Consider the following 17746-nt stretch of genomic DNA (forward strand, 5'->3'; position numbering starts at 1 on the left):
TATATTAAGGCAAGTATAAACCAACTTAATTTTAGACCTGCCTCCAGCCCCAGATTATGTTTGGTTTGAGGACAAAGAGCTGTACAGCATGAATGCACAGGCAATCAGTAGAGTGAGAAGGCTCACTGCCAGGGAAGTTTGGCAAGGAACTCTAAGAGGAAGGGGAAATTTCTGCGTCGAATCAACTTTGGCTCTCTGGAATAGAGAACATGGAGAGAGAGGGACTAAGGAAAGCCAACCCTATTCTACTTGTTGATACCTTAACAAGCTGTTGATTTTTGAAAAGGGATAAAGAAGCAAAGTGTGGGTAGCATTCTGTTCCCTTGAGTCAATCCTAATGAAGTAGGAGGTTCTTGAAGAAATTAATTTCCATTTAAATTCATGCGTGACCCTCTTCCAGAAACCCCCAAGTGTTTTGGAATTTTCGTTGAGAATTTCAAATGATCCAGCAATAATAAGGTCTTTTTTGACATGTTCTGTTTCTTTGAGTCTAAGTTTTATGTTGAATGCCTGATTTTAGCTGTAGAATTTTTCTCAAAATGGAAATGACTTGGTTACTTTCCTCTCTGTTCACTAATTTAATATGGAAAAATAAATCATGATTCTCATACTCCCAAAGCACTCAGGCTTTTCATCCAGGGTACTGTACTCACAGGATTCCTGTAGGAGTTGATGCCAAATTTCCTGGCAACTGAACAGTGGTCGATTCCAGGGTTTTTCTGACTTAAAGACACAGTGGTACTACTCAATAGAAAATAGGAACCTGCCCCTCCGCTGCAGTTTCTGAGTTTAACAAAAGGTGACAGAAGCAATGAAATGGATGGGTTTTATCAGGGCATTGCACAACAAAAGAAAAAAGAGCCTATCTTCTGTTGAGCTTTGCTCCTCAACCCTACCTCCCAACCCCCTCCCCTCAAAAAACAAAAAACAAAAACACTTGAAAAGAATGACTCTGCTTCTTCATCAGAAATGACTTCAATTTCTTTACTGTGATCAACTTTTGATTATCTGTGGGTAGACTTTCTATTTTGCATTATCTGCACAAAGGCCTGCTTTATAGTAGCATCCCACTGATGGGGCAATTACTCAGAATGGAGCTGTTTCACAGGAATTAAAGGAAGTCACTTAAATTATCTTTACTCAGTGTCTGTCTCTCCTTAGGAGAAGAAAGGGGAGATGATTTATAGCATCTGAACTTAATTTATTGATTTCCGCCTGATCATTTTTATGCTACCCAGGTCGCTATTACTCAAGATACTCTTCTTTGTGGTTAAAACGGAATTATGCAAAGCCAAACGGGATATTTTCTTCTATGTTATGTAACATTAGCATTGTAACATTAACATTTGTAGCCCCAAAAGAAAACTCTAAATTTAGCTCCTTATTTACACTGAAAAAAAAAAAAAAAAAAAGTTAAATTTAGTGCCGTCTTCATGCTGTGGTCTTTCCATACAACTACTGTTGACTACCAGATGTCTCTACTTCCTCAAATTTTACTGGTTAGGCTGGAATATCTTTCAATTATGTTTACAGTTTGAGTTTAATTTTAATCAGTTTTTATTTTTATGTAATCTATATCCTTGCATTTTTTTTTTTTTTTTTTGTACATTTGTTTTTCATATAGGCTTGTTGCTGACCTTAGGTCTTATATCCCAAATACCAGAGTTTTAAAAATGAGATGATCCTGATCCTTGTTTAGAGCCTCACAAGCATGGATATATTTCTGAATAGAGATTTTTAGTGTAAGGTGATGTTGCTATCTTTTTAAATGGTTTCACTACAGAACTAACAAGAGGGCCCTAGAGTCATAGAGTCACTGCTGCTGCTGCTGCTAAAGGTTTTACAATAAAGTTATGTTCTTAAAATTTCCTACTTTAAAAAGTGAAGATATCTTGAAGCACAGGTTTTAAAATTTTATGCGTATCATGACAATTGAGAAAATGTTTCTAGATTAACTATTTTATTTTTAATTAATTAGTTCTTTTATTTTTAATTTAACTTTTTAAAAGTATTATGTTTAACACTTTAAAACATATATTGTCCAGGCTGGCCTCAAACTCCTGGGCTCAAGTGATCCTCTTGCCTCAGCCACCCTAGTAGCTGAACTATAGGCATGAGTCACTACACTATGGATTAAGTCTTTTGTTAATTAAATTATATTTGTGTTTTTATGCCCCATCCTTGTTAAAATATAAACTTGAGGCAACTTATGTTGAAGTCATTTATAATTTATCCACCATATCCACTAAAATGGAAGAGATGGAAAATGCCAAGTATTGGCAAGGAAGTGGAGAAAGTCGAACTTTTTGTATCACTAGTGGGAATATAAATTGCTACAACCAATTGGAAAACTGGCAACATCTCCTAAACTGAAAATAGGTATACCCCATAAGCAGCAATTCTAGCCATATGCCCAACAGACATGTATATATGAGTTTACCAAAAGGAATGTACTAGAATGTTCATAGTAGCACTATTCATAGAATCCCCAAAATGTACACTACACAAATGCTCATTGTTATGGACTGAATTGTGTCCCCCAAAATTCACAGGTTGAGGCCCTTACCCCAGTGGAACTATATTTGAAGATAGGGGCCTTTAAGGAAGTACCTAAGATTAACTGAAGTTGTAAGGATAGGGCCTTAATCCAATAGGACTGGTGTTCTCATAAGAAAAGGCAGAGACCCCAGGAGTATGTGCACACTGAGGAAAGAAAGGCCATGTGAGGACATAGTGAAGGTGGCCATCTGCAAGCCAGAAAGAGAGCCCTCACCAGAAATCGATCCTGGCAGCACCTTGATCTTGGCCTCTATCTAGCCTCCAGAACTGTGAGAAGAAAAAAAAAAAAAAAAAAAAAAATATATATATATATATATATATATATATATATATATGTATACATATGTTGCTTAAGCCACTCAGTCTGTGGTATTTTGTTATGGCAGCCCTAGCAGACAAATGCACCCATCACCGGTAAAATGATAATAAATTGTGATATTTTTATGCAATACAATACAGTGACAAAAATAAACAAACTGCTTCTACACACATCAATATAGATGAATCTCACAAACATAATGTTGAGTGAGAGAAGTCAGATACATGTGAATAAGGGAAATGAGCTTGTATGAAGCAATATGTACTTATACCCAACTTGAAATTGATTTAAGATGCAGTCGCAGAGATTTGACCAATGTCAGTGCAAAATGAAATAATTTTCCTATGTCTAGAATATTCGTCCACCAGCAAAGATCAGGACTGTCAGATAGGGTAATTCATGCATTATGTTTCAGAAGTCTTTAATTAAAAAAAAAATAACTTTTACATATTAAATATTTGAGTTACTTACTTTTTTTTTTTTTTTTTTTGAGGCGAAGTTTCGCTCTTGTTGCCCAAGCTGGAGTGCAATGGCATGATCTTGGCTCACTGCAACTTCCTGCTTTCCAGGTTCAAATGATTCTCCTGCCTCAGCCTCCCGAGTAGTTGGGATTACAGGTGCCCACTACCACCCCCAGCTAGTTTTTTGTATTTTTAGTAGAGATGGAGTTTCACCATATTGGCCAGGCTGGTCTCAAACTCCTGACCTCAGGTGATCTGCCCACCTCAGCCTCCCAAAGTGCTGGGATTACGGGTGTGAGCCACTGGGTACTTACATTTTAAAGTAAATTTTACTTAGCATTTATTTTGTGTTAATGGCCTTATGTTTTCCACTTTGCATGTCTGTATCAGGTAGAGATCACTTTTACATGTTATTGTAATATATAATCTTGTTACAGTACATTGATTTATAATAGTGATAAGCCATGCATTTATTACTATACTGTTATTTTACAGAAAACTACTGAACCTTTTAGTACCCTATGGTAGAGAAATGATTCACTATTATTATGGGCATGCACTATTGTTTAAAAACACATAAAATGTAATAAATGCAAATAACTTATGGTTTCAGGACTTTTTTAAGGTTAGCATCTATTGGGAATTTGGGAATATGTTTTCTGGGATTCCCCAACTTTGAACTTTCCTCTAGTCGTTCATACCAGAAGGGCTGCAGGTTTTCTACTGGAGTTTTAGTTGACCTGAGCAGTACTGACTGCACTGTCTTCAGTCTGAAAACTGTAAAACTGGGTACCTAACCCCATATTTGTCCCTTCTCCCAAGTGTCAGCACCCCACCAGAATCTGTTCACTTCTATCCACTGTCCCATGCCTTCAGATGCCTGTTTTTATATTTTTCCAGAGTTTACATATAGTTGTTATCAACAGAGAGGGCTGGTTGAAGCAGAGCCAACTTGGTCCTATTAGAAACAGAACTCTTCTCCCTTGTTCTAAATAGAACACACCCTTGAGTATCATCCTGAGAAGGGTACATGGGAAATACATATTTTGAAAACTCACATGTCCAAAAAATGTGTTTATTTTACTTGATTAATAGTCTGATCATGGTTGTCACACACAATAATATTCTCTTAGAATATTTTAGACACTATACCATTATCTTTGAGCTTCCATATTGCTGTTACAAAGTTGGATGTGAATCTGTTTCTTGACCTTTTATATTTGACCTGTTTTTTCCTCTTGAAGTTTTTAGAATAGTCTCTTTGTTCCTGGTTTCCTGAAATTGCATAAGGATATGCCTTGGAATGGAGCTTTTTTCCATTCTTTGTGCTAGGTATTCATTGAACCCTGTCAACTTTAGAAAGTCATGTCCTGCAGTTCTAGGAAAGTCAATTTTATTCTGATGCTTTTCTTCTCCCCACCCCTCCACCCCACCTCATATTCTCCGGAACTCCTCCTGAACTTTGTGAATTGAACTGAACCTTGTGAATTGATCTTCTAATGTTCTTTTGTTTTCTCTTCTATTTTCCTTATTTATTTATTTATTTAGGTCTTTTTGTTCTATTTTCTGATATGACCTCAACTTTTTTTTTCAATCCTTTTCCTGCATTTTGGATCTCACAGTCCTATTTAGAGCTCTTCCTTATGCCTTTGTTGTTCTTTTGGTTTACAGCGTTCTTCTTTGTCTTATGGGTGCAATATCTTACTTATTCTCTCCAAGCATAGTATAGTGTGTTATTCCCTTTCTGCTCTCTTGTTTTTTTCTTTGCTTCCTCCAAGGTCCTTTTAAAAATGTCTTTATTTTGGTCTTTGTCTTTTAGCTATAGAAATACTTGGTTGTCCATTCACATGTAAGAATGAGGCATTAAAAAGCTGATCAGAAGTTCTGAGTGCATAAGCAGAGTTTTATTGATGGGTGGGCTTCACTGGAGGGTGATAAGGTGGCTGGTCATGTTTTTCATTGGAGAACTCCAAATGTGAATATCTGTAAGTCTTTCTTTTGGTGGTTCAGTTTCCTCCAAAGGTGAATCTTTCTAATTCCTGGGATAGAAGTTTTGCTGGTAGGATTCTGGATGCTGAAAAGGTACAGGTTGTTAGTTACACTATTTAATATGTGGAATTTTATACAACTCAAGGGACATTTAAAAAAAAAAAAGAAAAGAAAATTTTAATGTAGGCTTTCAGTATGCTCTCTCTCCCTTTTTCTTCGTTGTTAAATCTGCCCCAGCTGCTACTTACTGTTATAGGTAATGACTGGCTGGCTGGTGGTGTGAGTGGTAAGAAGACAGTTGTGGGTAAAGAAAGGCAAATGTATTAGTGAAAGTATGAAAATACGTTGTAAGGGTGCAACAGGCAGGTCAGCAGGAAAGGAGGTGGCTGCAAGGAGACAGAGGCTTGCTGGGGATTTTATAAGATGGTACTTGTACTGTGCGCTGAAGAGGGTTTTGTGCAGTGATAATGCCAAGGTTGCAGTGAACTAACTTGCATTTTTCTATCTACTGAGTGTCTGGTCATAGCTGGGCACAGGAAGATTGTGAGTTATTTGCACAGGAGGAGTATGTGTCCTGGACTATCAAGAAAGGCAGACTTAACTGCTTTCTCTTTTTGCTTTCCCCTGGTCCTGTCAGTCTGACTTGTTTCCCCTAATTATAATTCGAGACTTGCCAGTTTCTGCTGGAGTGGAGGGGGGCAGGAATCTGGCTATCCAAGTAGAAGGAGGGCATCTAAGGAACTGTCTTTATCTTATTTTCAAACAGATACCCCTGTTTGCAGCCTAATTAACTCCTTACCTATATATTCAAATGTATCTGCTAGTGCCAAGCCTTTGGAGAGTTCTTTGGTGAGAACTGGTCTGCTTCATTTTGGCTCTGTACTCCGCCTCTCACCTTCTGGTTTCCCATCAATTAAGGTTCTGCTCATCCAAGTAAGGAAAGCAATGCCAGTCGTTCCTTCTTCTAGGCTCCCTAATCTTTCCAAGTCATTCTCTTAGAGAACACTTCCCCCATCACTTGCCTTTGGGGAGGATAAGTCATCCTCTTCTTTCCCAAGGGGAAGGAAGGGAAAGGCTCTTATCACACATACTATACCCAAAGGCTAGTGACTGTTGTTCCATTTCCCCCTCCTTGTAAAGACACTGTGTTGTGGGGTATAACAGGAGATGGTGGAGGGGGTGTGGCAATAGAAGTGGCACTGCTTATATAACCATGAGGGCAGAAGTCTAGACCTAGTGGCTGTTGGCACTAGGCTCACTGGCAGCTCTCTTTAGAAAGTTGGGGGATACTTAGCACTCTAACCATCAACTTTGTGGCTTAATTGTAATTCTAGGACAAGAGGGAAATATTGCACTTACAGAACTGCTTACTGTTCCATTGCATAAGTGTATCCAAATGTACTTAACCAAATTCCCCATTGTGGGGCATTTCTTTTTCACTTTTGTGATGCTAGGAACAGTATTACAGTGATCATCCTTGTAGTAGTTAACCATTATTATGTCCATAGGTAAAATTTCTATGAGTTTCATATTTCATAAAAACATATGCATTTTTAGTACTTTCATTAAATATTTTCTGTTTGCCTGAAATCTGGTACTATTTTTATACTCCTCCCAGCTGTACATGAGAGTGTTGTTTGAGGTAACCTAACAGGAGGAGATTGACAGGAACATGAACAAGAACTGATTCACATGTTAGGAGGGTGACACAGCCCAACTCCAAGGGGACAGATACTCCTGTGCTAAGGACCCTTGCAGAGCTCATTCTATGTATCTCTTCACCTGGCTGTGTATTTCTTTCTTTTTCTTTTTTTTTTTGAGACGGAGTCTCGCTCTGTCACCCAGGCTGGAGTGCAGTGGCGCGATGTCTGCTCACTGCAAGCTCCGCCTCCCGGGTTCATGCCGTTCTCCTGCCTCAACCTCCCCAGCAGCTGGGACTACAGGCACCCGCCACCATGCCCGGCTAATTTTTGTGTGTTTTTAGTAGAGACGGGGTTTCACTGTGTTAGCCAGGATGGTCTCGATCTCCTGACCTCGTGATCCGCCCACCTCGGCCTCCCAAAGTGCTGGGATTACAGGCGTGAGCCACCATGACCAGCGTATTTATTTCTTTTAAGATATCCTTTGTAATAAACTATTAAACAGGAATCTTGGTCGACCAGAATCTTGGTCAACCACAACGAAGGAGAAATGATGAGGACATGCTGACAGAATCATTTCAACTCTTCTCAATTGATCATCTTCGTAAAAGGTGACTAAGTGTAATGTGGTGAATGTGAGTGAATCTTTCTTGAGGGTGAGATTTGAAACCTCTGGAAATAATTAATGAGAACACCAAATTCTCAACCTTCAGAACTATAATGAAGGCAGAGACACTGTAAAAGACTGAATTAAATACCGCTGGCCCCAGGACTGGACCTGATCATATTTCTTGGACTAAACCTCTGATGCAAATCTGTTTTGATCAATACTCTTGGATCTCCCATCACCCTAAGATAGTATAGGGCCATAGAAATGAAATTCAGACTGTTTCATTTAAATTGATGTTCCATCATGTTCTTCTTTTTTAGTTTTATTTTTTATTTTTGGACACTGTTGCCCAGGCTGGAGTGCAGTGGCATGATCTTGGCTCACTACAACCTCCCCCTCCCAGGTTCAAGTGATTCTCCTGCCTCAGCCTTCCGAGTAGCTGGGATTACAGGTGCCTGCCACCATGCCCAGTTAAGTTTTTGTATTTTTAGTAGAGATGGGGTTTCACTATGTTGGCCAGGCTGGTCTGGAACTCCTGACCTCGTGATCTGCCCACCTCGGCCTCCCAAATCCATCATGTTCTTATTAAAAATTTGAAAACATGTTGCCTCCTATTTACACCAGAGGATACTTGGACAAGAAATATAATTATGGTACCATGTTTTCTTCTTGCCTTCTTGCTTCATTCCAAAACTTGCTTACTCTTCTCTTTTCATATTCCCAAGTTCCTCTGGAGTCATTATACAGAACAGAGCATACTGGGAAAGCATTATGTTTAAAAGTCTCTAAGGATGCAGTGTCCATTGATGGATGAATGGATAAATTGTGGTCTATATACACAATGAAATCAATGGAATATTATTCAACCTTAAAAAAGGAGATCCTGCAATTTCCAACAACATGGATATAACTGGAGGACATTATATTAAGTAAAATAACTAGATACAGACAGATACTACAAGATCTCACTTATAAATGGAATCTTCTTAAAAAAAGTCAAATAATTAGAAACAGAGAAATCAAATATGTAGAAATAGAATAGAGTAGTCGTTACCAGGGATGGGGGGTTGAGTGAGGAGAAGGGGAATAGATGAGGAGAGGCAGGTCTCTTTTGGTAGCAAGTTGCAATTACAAAGGATGACTAAGTCTAAAGATCAAATATACAGCATGAGGACTGTAGTTGAAAATAGTGTATTGTACACTGGAAATTTGCTAAAAGAAGATTTTAGGTGCTCTTACCACCCCCGACCCCTCACACACAAAAGGTAACTGTGAGATGATGGATATGTCCATTTCTTTGACTGTAGTGATAATTTCACTGTGTATATCAAAACATCATGTAGTACACCTTAACATATACAACAAAAAAGTTTAAAATATTTTTTTAAACGAATATCCATTTTCCTTGCTTGGGATAGTTTATCTTTTTCCTTCTCTCTGCCAATTTGGATAGAAGAATGGCATCTTATTATTTTACTTCGCAGTTGTTATTACTAGTAAAAAAAAAAGAATGATTTTACATATGCTTCTTGTCCACTGAGCTATCTTTTTTTTTTTTTTTTTTTTGAGATGGAATCTTGCTCTCTCGCCCAGGCTGGGGGGCAGTGGCGCAATCTCCCTCCCTCCCTCCCTCCCTCCCTTCTTCTTCTTTTTCTTTTTCTTTTCTTTTTTTTTGGAGACACGGTCTCCCTCTGTAGCCCAGGCTAGAGTGCAGTGGCATGACCTTGGCTCACTGCAACCTCCACCTCCCAGGATCAAGGATTCTCGTGCCTCAGCCTCCTGAGTAGCTGGGATCACAGGCATGCGCTGCCATGCCAGCTAATTTTTGTATTTTTTGTAGAGATAAAGTTTTGCCATGTTGGCCAGGCTGGTCTCCAACTCCTGGCCTCAAGTAATCTGATCACCTCCGCCTCCCAGAGTGCCGGATTACAGGCATGAGTCACCATGCCTGGATTATACCAATAAAATTTTTTATTTTGCATTTTGTAACTTCTGAGTAACTATAATAGAATTCTTATAAGACACTGTTATAATAAAAATAATTTTGTGATATTTCATATGTAATTTCACTATATAGAAAATCAGGTATTGTAATTTTACAGGTGACTTAGGAGAGGTGACCTGACTGAAGTTCAGTGAGTCACATTTTGATATTATAGTATATACGAGACCACAGAGTAAAAAAGAAATCACCACTGAGGAAGTTTGTAAGGAATTATTTATTCACCAAATATGCTTTTGGAGGCCTGTCTTCTTTCTTGGTTGTTTTTCAGAATTCAGTTTTCCCCCTATGTTGTGTAACGTGCCTGTGCTAAGGAAAGATTAACTTTCTAAATGACAGCAGACCATACCGAGTGGGTGGTGTTGCTCTGTTTTTGCTATGTTCCTTAAAAAGCAGCTCACTTTTTTTTTTTTTTTGAGATGGAGTTTTGCTCTTGTTGTCCAAGCTGGAGTGCAATGGCATGATCTTGGCTCATGCAACCTCCGCCTCAGGGGTTCAAGCGATTCTCCTGCCTCAGCCTCCTGAGTAGCTGGGATTGCAGGTGCATGCCACCACATCCGGCTAATTTTTTGTATTTTTAGTAGAGACGGGGTTTCACCATGTTAGCTAGGCTGGTCTCAAACCCCTGACCTCAGGTGATTCGCCAACCTCAGCCTTCCAAAGTGCCACGATTACAGGCATGAGCCATCATGCCCGACCAGCTCACTTTTTAAAAATATATATTTTATTTTAAGTTCTGGGGTGCATGTGTAGGATGTGCAGATTTGTTACATAGGTAAGTGTGTGCCATGGTGTTTGCTGCACCGATCAACCCATCACCTAGATATTAAGCCCCACATGCATTAGCTATTTATCCTGATGCTCTTCCCTCCTCCCCCCTGCTCCTGACAGGCCCTGGTGCGTGTTGTTCCCCTCCATGTGTCCATGTGTTCTCATTGTTCAGCTTCCACTTATGAGTGAGAACATGTGGTGTTTGGTTTTCTGTTCATGTGTTAGTTTGCTGAGGATAATGGCTTCCAACTCCATCCATGTCCCCGCAAAGGATGTAATCTCGTTCCTTTCATGGCTGCATAGTACTGCATATGTATATGTACCACATTTTGTTTATCCAGTCCATCATTGATGGGCATTTGGGTTGATTCCCTGTCTTTGCTGTTGTGAATAGTGCTGCAATAAATATACGTGTGCATTTATCTTTATCCCATAATAGAATGATTTATATTCCTTTGGGTATATATCCAGTAATGGGATGGCTGGGTCAAATGCTATTTCTGGTTCTAGATCCTTGAGGAATCACCATACTGTCTTCCACAATGGTTGAGCTAATTTACATTCCCACCAACAATGTAAAAGCGTTCTTATTTCTCCACAGCCTCACCAGCATCTGTTGTTTCTTGACTTTTTAATAATCACCATTCTAACTGGCATGAGATGTTATCTCATTGTGGTTTTGATTTGCATTTCTCTAATGACCAGTGGTGCTGAGCTTTTTTTCATATGTCCGTTGGCCACATGAATGTCTTCTTTTGAGAAGTGTCTGTTCATGTCCTTTGCTCACTTGTTGATGGGATTGTTTGTTTTCTTTTTTCTTATAAATTTGTTTAAGATCCTTGTAGATTCTGGATATTAGCCCTTTGTCAGATTGGTAGATTACAAAATTTTCTCCCATTCTGTAGGTTGTTTTTTCACTCTGATGATAGCTTCTTTTGCTGTGCAGAAGCTCTTTAGTTTAATTAGATCCCATGTGTCAATTTTTGCTTTCATTGCAATTGCTTTTGGTGATTTCATCATAAAATCTTTGCCCATGCCTATGTCCTGAATGATATTGCCTAGATTTTCTTCTAGGATTTTTATGGTTTTGGGTTTTACATTTAAATCTTTAATCCATCTTGAGTTAATTTTTATATAAGGTGTAAGGAAGGGGAAAAACCAGTTTTGGTTTTCTGCGCATGGCTAGCCAGTTTTCCCAGCAACATTTATTAAACAGGAAATCCTTTTCCCATTGCTTATTTTTGTCAGGTTTGTCAAAGATCAGATGGTTGTAGATGTGTAGTCTTATTTGTGAATTCTCTATTCTGTTCCATTGTTCTATGTGTCTGTATTGGTACCAGTACCATGCTGTTTTGGTTACCATAGCCTTGTAGTATAGTTTGAAGTTCACTAGCATGATACCTCCAGCTTTGTTCTTTTTGTTAAGATTGTCTTGGCTATATGGGCTCAAAAAGTAGCTCACTTTTAAGCTTTTTTTTTTTTTTTTTCTTTTTTTGCTTGTATACACCAAAGGTGGTGTTGGTTCCAAATGAATTCTCAAGAATAATATCTAAACAGACAGGTGCTTGGCATGGGCATTGACATTTACATTGGTTTGTGTGATTTCTTTTACCTTTAAGATTGCTTCTGTTTCTAAAATTACTTTCTATAGTGTCATTTCATTATTTTAATACCACTCTATTTGAATATGATACCAGACCTCATGGAAGTCAAATAGCATTTCTCCTGCAAAGTTGGCTATTGCGAATGATGTTTTTAACGTCCTTTGAGGTGGAGTGGTTATTACCTGGAATGTGACAATTTCAATCTTTCATAATAGCTATGTGCTTTGTTGCATTTTAAAGACATTTGCTCTAGAACAGTTGAAGAATTAGGTGCTTGTGTGTTAAATACCACCTGATAATTATCTCAAGGGAGAAGTTGTTTAGTTTAAGCTTAATCTAAATAAAAGATAACCTGTCATACTAATTTTCAATAAGGCTTTAGTAAGATGGATGTCCAGAATTTAGCTTAATTGCTTCCACTACGACGTAAGAGTGATTTGTGTGTCAAAATTAAGCATGTTGGCAGGTCATCCTGTAAAAGTTTGTATGTGGAGTTGAAGTAAACTTACATTTTTACTTGAAGCTCTTTTTAACAGTTTATTTCTTCTGCCAGTTATTTTATTGACTGTTAATTTACTACCCCTCTTAAAAAAAAAAAAGGTGAGAGGAAAAAGGCCACAGCATCATCACATTTATATATGAGTTCCCTAAACCATATGGTGATTTCTAATTAGAATACAAAAGATTCTGTGATGAGACTAACTTCATAATAGCTGTAACAGTGGGCATCACAGAAGGAGAGAGTTTTCTTCAGTTTCCAACAAGGAGACTTTTGAGAGAAACTGTGTGGTCTATAATTGTCCTTATACTAGAAGTCTGACAAAGTTATTGATGTGCAGATCAAGTTGGTATTTCGAAGGTAGTAATTTAATTCTGGAGGTTTGATCCTCTCAGTCAGTGGCTTGACTTGATTTTTTTTAAATGCAGCTTCAATATTTAATTTCACATGTACCCTCTCAGTAGAGATTTCAAAGGATACTTTGCTGGATGCTTGACTGCCTTGTCTATTTGCTCTTGTTTTGCATGCAAGAGAGAGCCAGAAGCTTTCTTCTCATTGTGTACACATGGTATTAATGGATTTACTCTGCCTGTATCGTCTCATTACTGGAAACAGCTAGAAGCACAGAAGTCTTTCAGTGTATGCAAATAAGGCAGAATCATCTACCTGAGAGTTAATATTCTCTGCTTTTAAGTGTATTCTAAATCTAATGTTTGTATTTAGAGCATAACATCCTGTTCTTTTTTTTTTTTATGGGCAAAAAGCTAAGCAGACTCAGGCAGCTGTTTGATGTTGGCTTCAAGTGTTATTAATTTCATATTCTATTATTCTTTTCACTGTAGCACAAGTGAAGCTGATGTGGAGGCTGTCATGGATAAGTTGTTTGATGAGCTGGCTCAGAAACAAAATGATTGTACGTAAGTTAATTTCTCTTGAAAGAGAATACATTTAGAACACAATGCCCAATCTCCACTGACCAATTAATAAGTTCCATTGCTGTATATGGGTTGATGCCACGCTCAAGTGGCAGTCATTGTATCAGCATTTTGTCTAATTTATGTGTTGAATCATGTGCTATTATTCATCAAGCTATGCATTTCCTATCTGTAAGAGATGAATTTTATAGTAATTATCCAGACAAGATTGAGTCTTTGTTCATGTTCCCATAGTAACTAGACCAAGGATTCTAAAAGTGCAAGGCAGAGAGCTGCGCCTGAATAAAGCCTGTGGAACCATTGCCGACTGCACATTTGAAGAGCTGTGTGAGAGAGTAAGTATCCAGGCACGTCCAGACTCACTGGCCTTTTCACATGTTAAAATACTTCATGATTTCCTCTCTGCCCGTTTCAGATTTTAAAATACTATTCACAGAGTCAGAACCGATTTAAAAGTCTCATTAAGGGAAATACTCATCTATATTTGCCATGTGCTTTTTATAGATATAGGCACAAAATTTGCACTTAGAAGGGCTCTAATGCAAAATTAGAAATGCAGAGAGAACTGTCAACTGTTGCTAGAAGCAAAAATAAAATCCGTTTTGGGGCTGTTTTGTAAAAGTCAAACATAAGAGATTTTGGAAAAATATTTGAGGTGAGAGTTAGTGTGTGGGAAAAAGGAAGATGAAATAATGCTAGCATGATCCAAGGAAGCATCACATAAAATAATTTCCACCCCTTGTACTCATTGCCCATCTATTATTGCCATAACATCGGACCTACCAGGGCCAGGGTCAAAGAAGGTGAATTTCTGTAACTGTGACATTTATATTATATAATAAATAATATGTTCAACAGAGAAAAAATGTTTACCAGTATATGCACACATTCATATAACTGAGAAAGATCTTGACTGCAGATTCATTATAGATATGAATTCTGTCTTAAAAAATCTGGAATTCTCAGTACTCAATGGATATTCAATGTATTGATTGATTGTAAATCTTGAGGAAAACATATTCAAATTAGATAGAATTTTAAGCTTAATTTCTCGATTGACATGCTTAATTTATCATTCTAGCTGGTCTCTGATTTATCTTGACTTTTAGGTAACTAAAGAACAGTTGCTTTTCAGTAAGGGAAAATTTTATGAGTGCTTTTCTTAAAAGCTAGTGACAGCCGGGCGCGGTGGCTCCCGCCGGTAATCACGAGGTCAGGAGATTGAGACGATCCTGGCTAACACGGTGAAACCCCGTCTCTACAAAATATACAAAAAATTAGCCGGGCGTGGTGGCGGGCGCCTGTAGTCCCAGCTACTCGGGAGGCTGAGGCAGGAGAATGGCGTGAACCCGGGCGGCGGAGCTTGCAGTGAGCCGAGATCACGCCACTGCACTGCAGCCTGGGCGACAGAGCGAGACTCCATCTCAAAAAAGCAATTATTTAGCACTTCAGAACCAGTAAAGTTTAGGATCAATGAGGATCCTCCGATAGGGTGGTAATGTTGATTTCTGTTAGTGAAAGTCATTCTGGGTGATATGGACCTTTCAGATCTCTCCTGGATCAATCTTTAAGGTCCTGATAACCTAACATCTCCTGACAAAATTCTATTAAGGCTCCCACTTAGGTTTGACTTATTTTGCAAGAAAAAATCAACTTCAGAAGAATCTTGTATATCCAAAAGGTGAAGCTCCTCCACTCTCTGCAGAAGAGGACCCAGTGGGGAACGGGAAAAGACAGGCGTGTTGAATCTTGGGGGAGGAAGGCAAAGATGGTCTCTTTTGGAACAGACACTGAGTTTTATCTGCATTTTAAAAATATGCTCATTGTTTTAGGAGTCTTAGTAACAGGAAAAGGCCACTTATCAGGGACCAAAATCTCCATTTTATTTACTATCCAGGGGTGATGGGTAAGAAGACTGATTGAGACTTTATCTTGAAAAATGAAATAGCGCTTATAAAAATAAATCGTTTTGTCTTATTTGACAAAAATATGGATTACAATAGCAACTACAAACTAAACTCTTAGATTAAACAATGAACAAGTGCAGCGACATGATCATGGCTCACTACAGCCTTGACCTCCTGGGCTCAGGCAATCCTCCCACCACAGTCTCCCTGGTAGGTGGGACTACAGGCACACAACGCCATGCCTGGCTAGTTTTTACAAAAAGTTTTTGTAGAGGTGGCGGTCTTACCATGTTGTCCAGGCTGTTCTCAAATTCCTGACCTCAAGAGATCTACCCACCTCAGCCTTCCAAAGTGCTGGGATTACAGATGTGAGCTACCATGACCAGCCTTGTTAATTATTTTCTTTTGAAGTTTTTGTGATGTTATTATTTGCTGATTTTTTTTTTCTTCTCCAAGTTGGCCAGATCTTCTTTTGTCAGTGAGTTTGCATGGACAGGTTTGCCCTTTATCTAGACTGTAATTGTGCGGTGTTTATTACATTACGCAAGCACTGAATGACCTGCAAAAGGCATTGACGTGGTAAGTGGGGTTAGATCCTAGTGTTAAGCTATGAGGGATGTTTGAGGAAGGGCTAAGTTTTTAAGTAGCTAGTTATATAAAATATATAAAATAGTTATATATTTATATAAAATATATAAAATAGTTGTGACTATTTTCTTGTTATGATGATCTTGCATTGCTTTGCAAACTTGTAACTGCAATTCAGATATTGATTTCTTGCATGAAGAGGACAATTGAAAGCCCTCAACTTCAGATGTAACCTAAAACTCTTAATGAATTATAATGATCTTATGAGCCAGGCTAAATAATTGCCAAAAACCATTAAGTAAAGATAACAACACATCCAACCTAAGGTAAAGAAGCAGGCATCTGGTGTGTCTGGGAGAGTCCCAGCTTTGGATCATCTGTCCTAATTTTCTAGAAGGCTCTTGAAGCCCAAGACCTGCCCAATCACGTGATACCATCATGAAAAAGTCTTTGGCAAGAAGTAGATTGGTTAACAGTCCGTAATGATTATTTTTGAGTCATGGCCCCTTCCAAGGAAAAAATAATACAGAAACTTACCTGTGTCTTGATAAGGTAAAAGAACGTTTAGATTGGAAGCCCTTGACATATGCCATAAGTAAAATGAAAAAGCCAGGCACATTCTGCTGTTTGCACACCTCTTGCCTCACTGTTCCAAGCACAGTTCCTCAGATTTGGAATCCTGCAGGTTAACATCTAGCCTCTTGGTATCTCCTGGATTCTCTTTCTTTGTAAATTTATAATTCAGTACTGTCATGTTCAGCAGTCTGAGTTAGGAGAACCTGCAACACATACATAATAATCATAACGAATATAGCCACCCATCAGGTGTCATCCTTAGCGCTTTTATATATAAATTCATTTGATACTTACAATAGGTAAGCACTATTATTGTCTACATTTTATAGGTAGAGAATTTTAAACACCAAGATGTTAAGTTACCTTCCCAAGGTCATACAGCTAATGAGTGGTGTAGCCAGAGCTCGGACTTCTTGGTAGTTTGGGAGTCAGATTCTGTGCTTTTAATCACTACATTGTATCTGAAGATGTTCTGGACAAGTTCTTCCTCAATCTTTAATATACTCTGGACTCTATCTTAAAGTGTAATCATTTGGGAGGCCGAGGCAGGTGGATCACATGAGGTCAGGAGTTCAAGACCAGCCTGGACAATATGGCAAAACCCCATCTCTACTAAAAATATGGAAATTAGCCAGTCATGGTGGCGGGCATCTGTAATCCCAGCTACTCAGGAGGCTGAGACATGAGAATCGTTTGAACACAGGAGGTGGAGGTTGTGGTGAGCCAAGATCATGCCACTGCATTCCAGCCTGGGTGACAGAGACTCTGTCTCAATAAATAAATAAATAACAACAACAAAAATAAAGTGTAATCAGATAATTTGTGAATTTTCACATCTGAGCTAAGCTTTAAGAATTTTATGGAGCATGAAGCTGAATGGGGAACAGACATCCCCCAGTCCTGAGAGCCTCCCTCTGTGTTGAAAACCTTAGTACGGACCTGCCCAACTCATGTGTGTTGGCATACCCACTGGGAAGTCCAGCTACGAGCCCCTCTGCTCTTCTGAAGGCTGTACCTCCAGGGTTTGTGGCTCCAGGCAAGGGTCCCCAAGCCTTAGGCAGCCTTATCCCTTTGCCCATTAATAAAAATACTTTCTCTTCCTGCCATGACAAAGGTTGGGAAGTGCTGCTTTAGAGAAGCGTGGGAGGATGGAGGAGAATATGTTTGGGCGGTCTTTGTTCCCTGCCGTTCCCTCCACATCAGAGCTGTGGCAAATGGACATGAAGCAGATCCATCTCTGTGGACATGACATGAGCTTTCAGGTTTCCTTTCCTTACGCTGATACA

The 17746-nt window shown here is 38.8% G+C and overlaps 1 protein-coding gene across 13 annotated transcripts in view; it reads left to right on the top strand.

Annotated features, from left to right (window-relative positions):
* AFG1L (AFG1 like ATPase) overlaps nt 1-17746 on the top strand; it is a 218242-nt gene that overhangs the window by 163368 nt on the left and 37128 nt on the right. For all 13 annotated transcript variants that reach the window (XR_012433334.1, XR_012433331.1, XR_012433333.1 and 10 more), the window contains 2 exons: nt 13297-13367; nt 13624-13724. Coding sequence is in view for 8 of the 13 variants with exons in the window: in XM_065543205.2 (XP_065399277.1) it covers nt 13297-13367; nt 13624-13724 (172 nt within the window). In the remaining 5 variants the exon portion in view is untranslated. The remainder of the gene's footprint in view (nt 1-13296; nt 13368-13623; nt 13725-17746) is intronic.

This window comes from Macaca fascicularis, chromosome 4, assembly GCF_037993035.2.
Source record: "Macaca fascicularis isolate 582-1 chromosome 4, T2T-MFA8v1.1".
Lineage (NCBI taxonomy): Eukaryota > Metazoa > Chordata > Mammalia > Primates > Cercopithecidae > Macaca > Macaca fascicularis.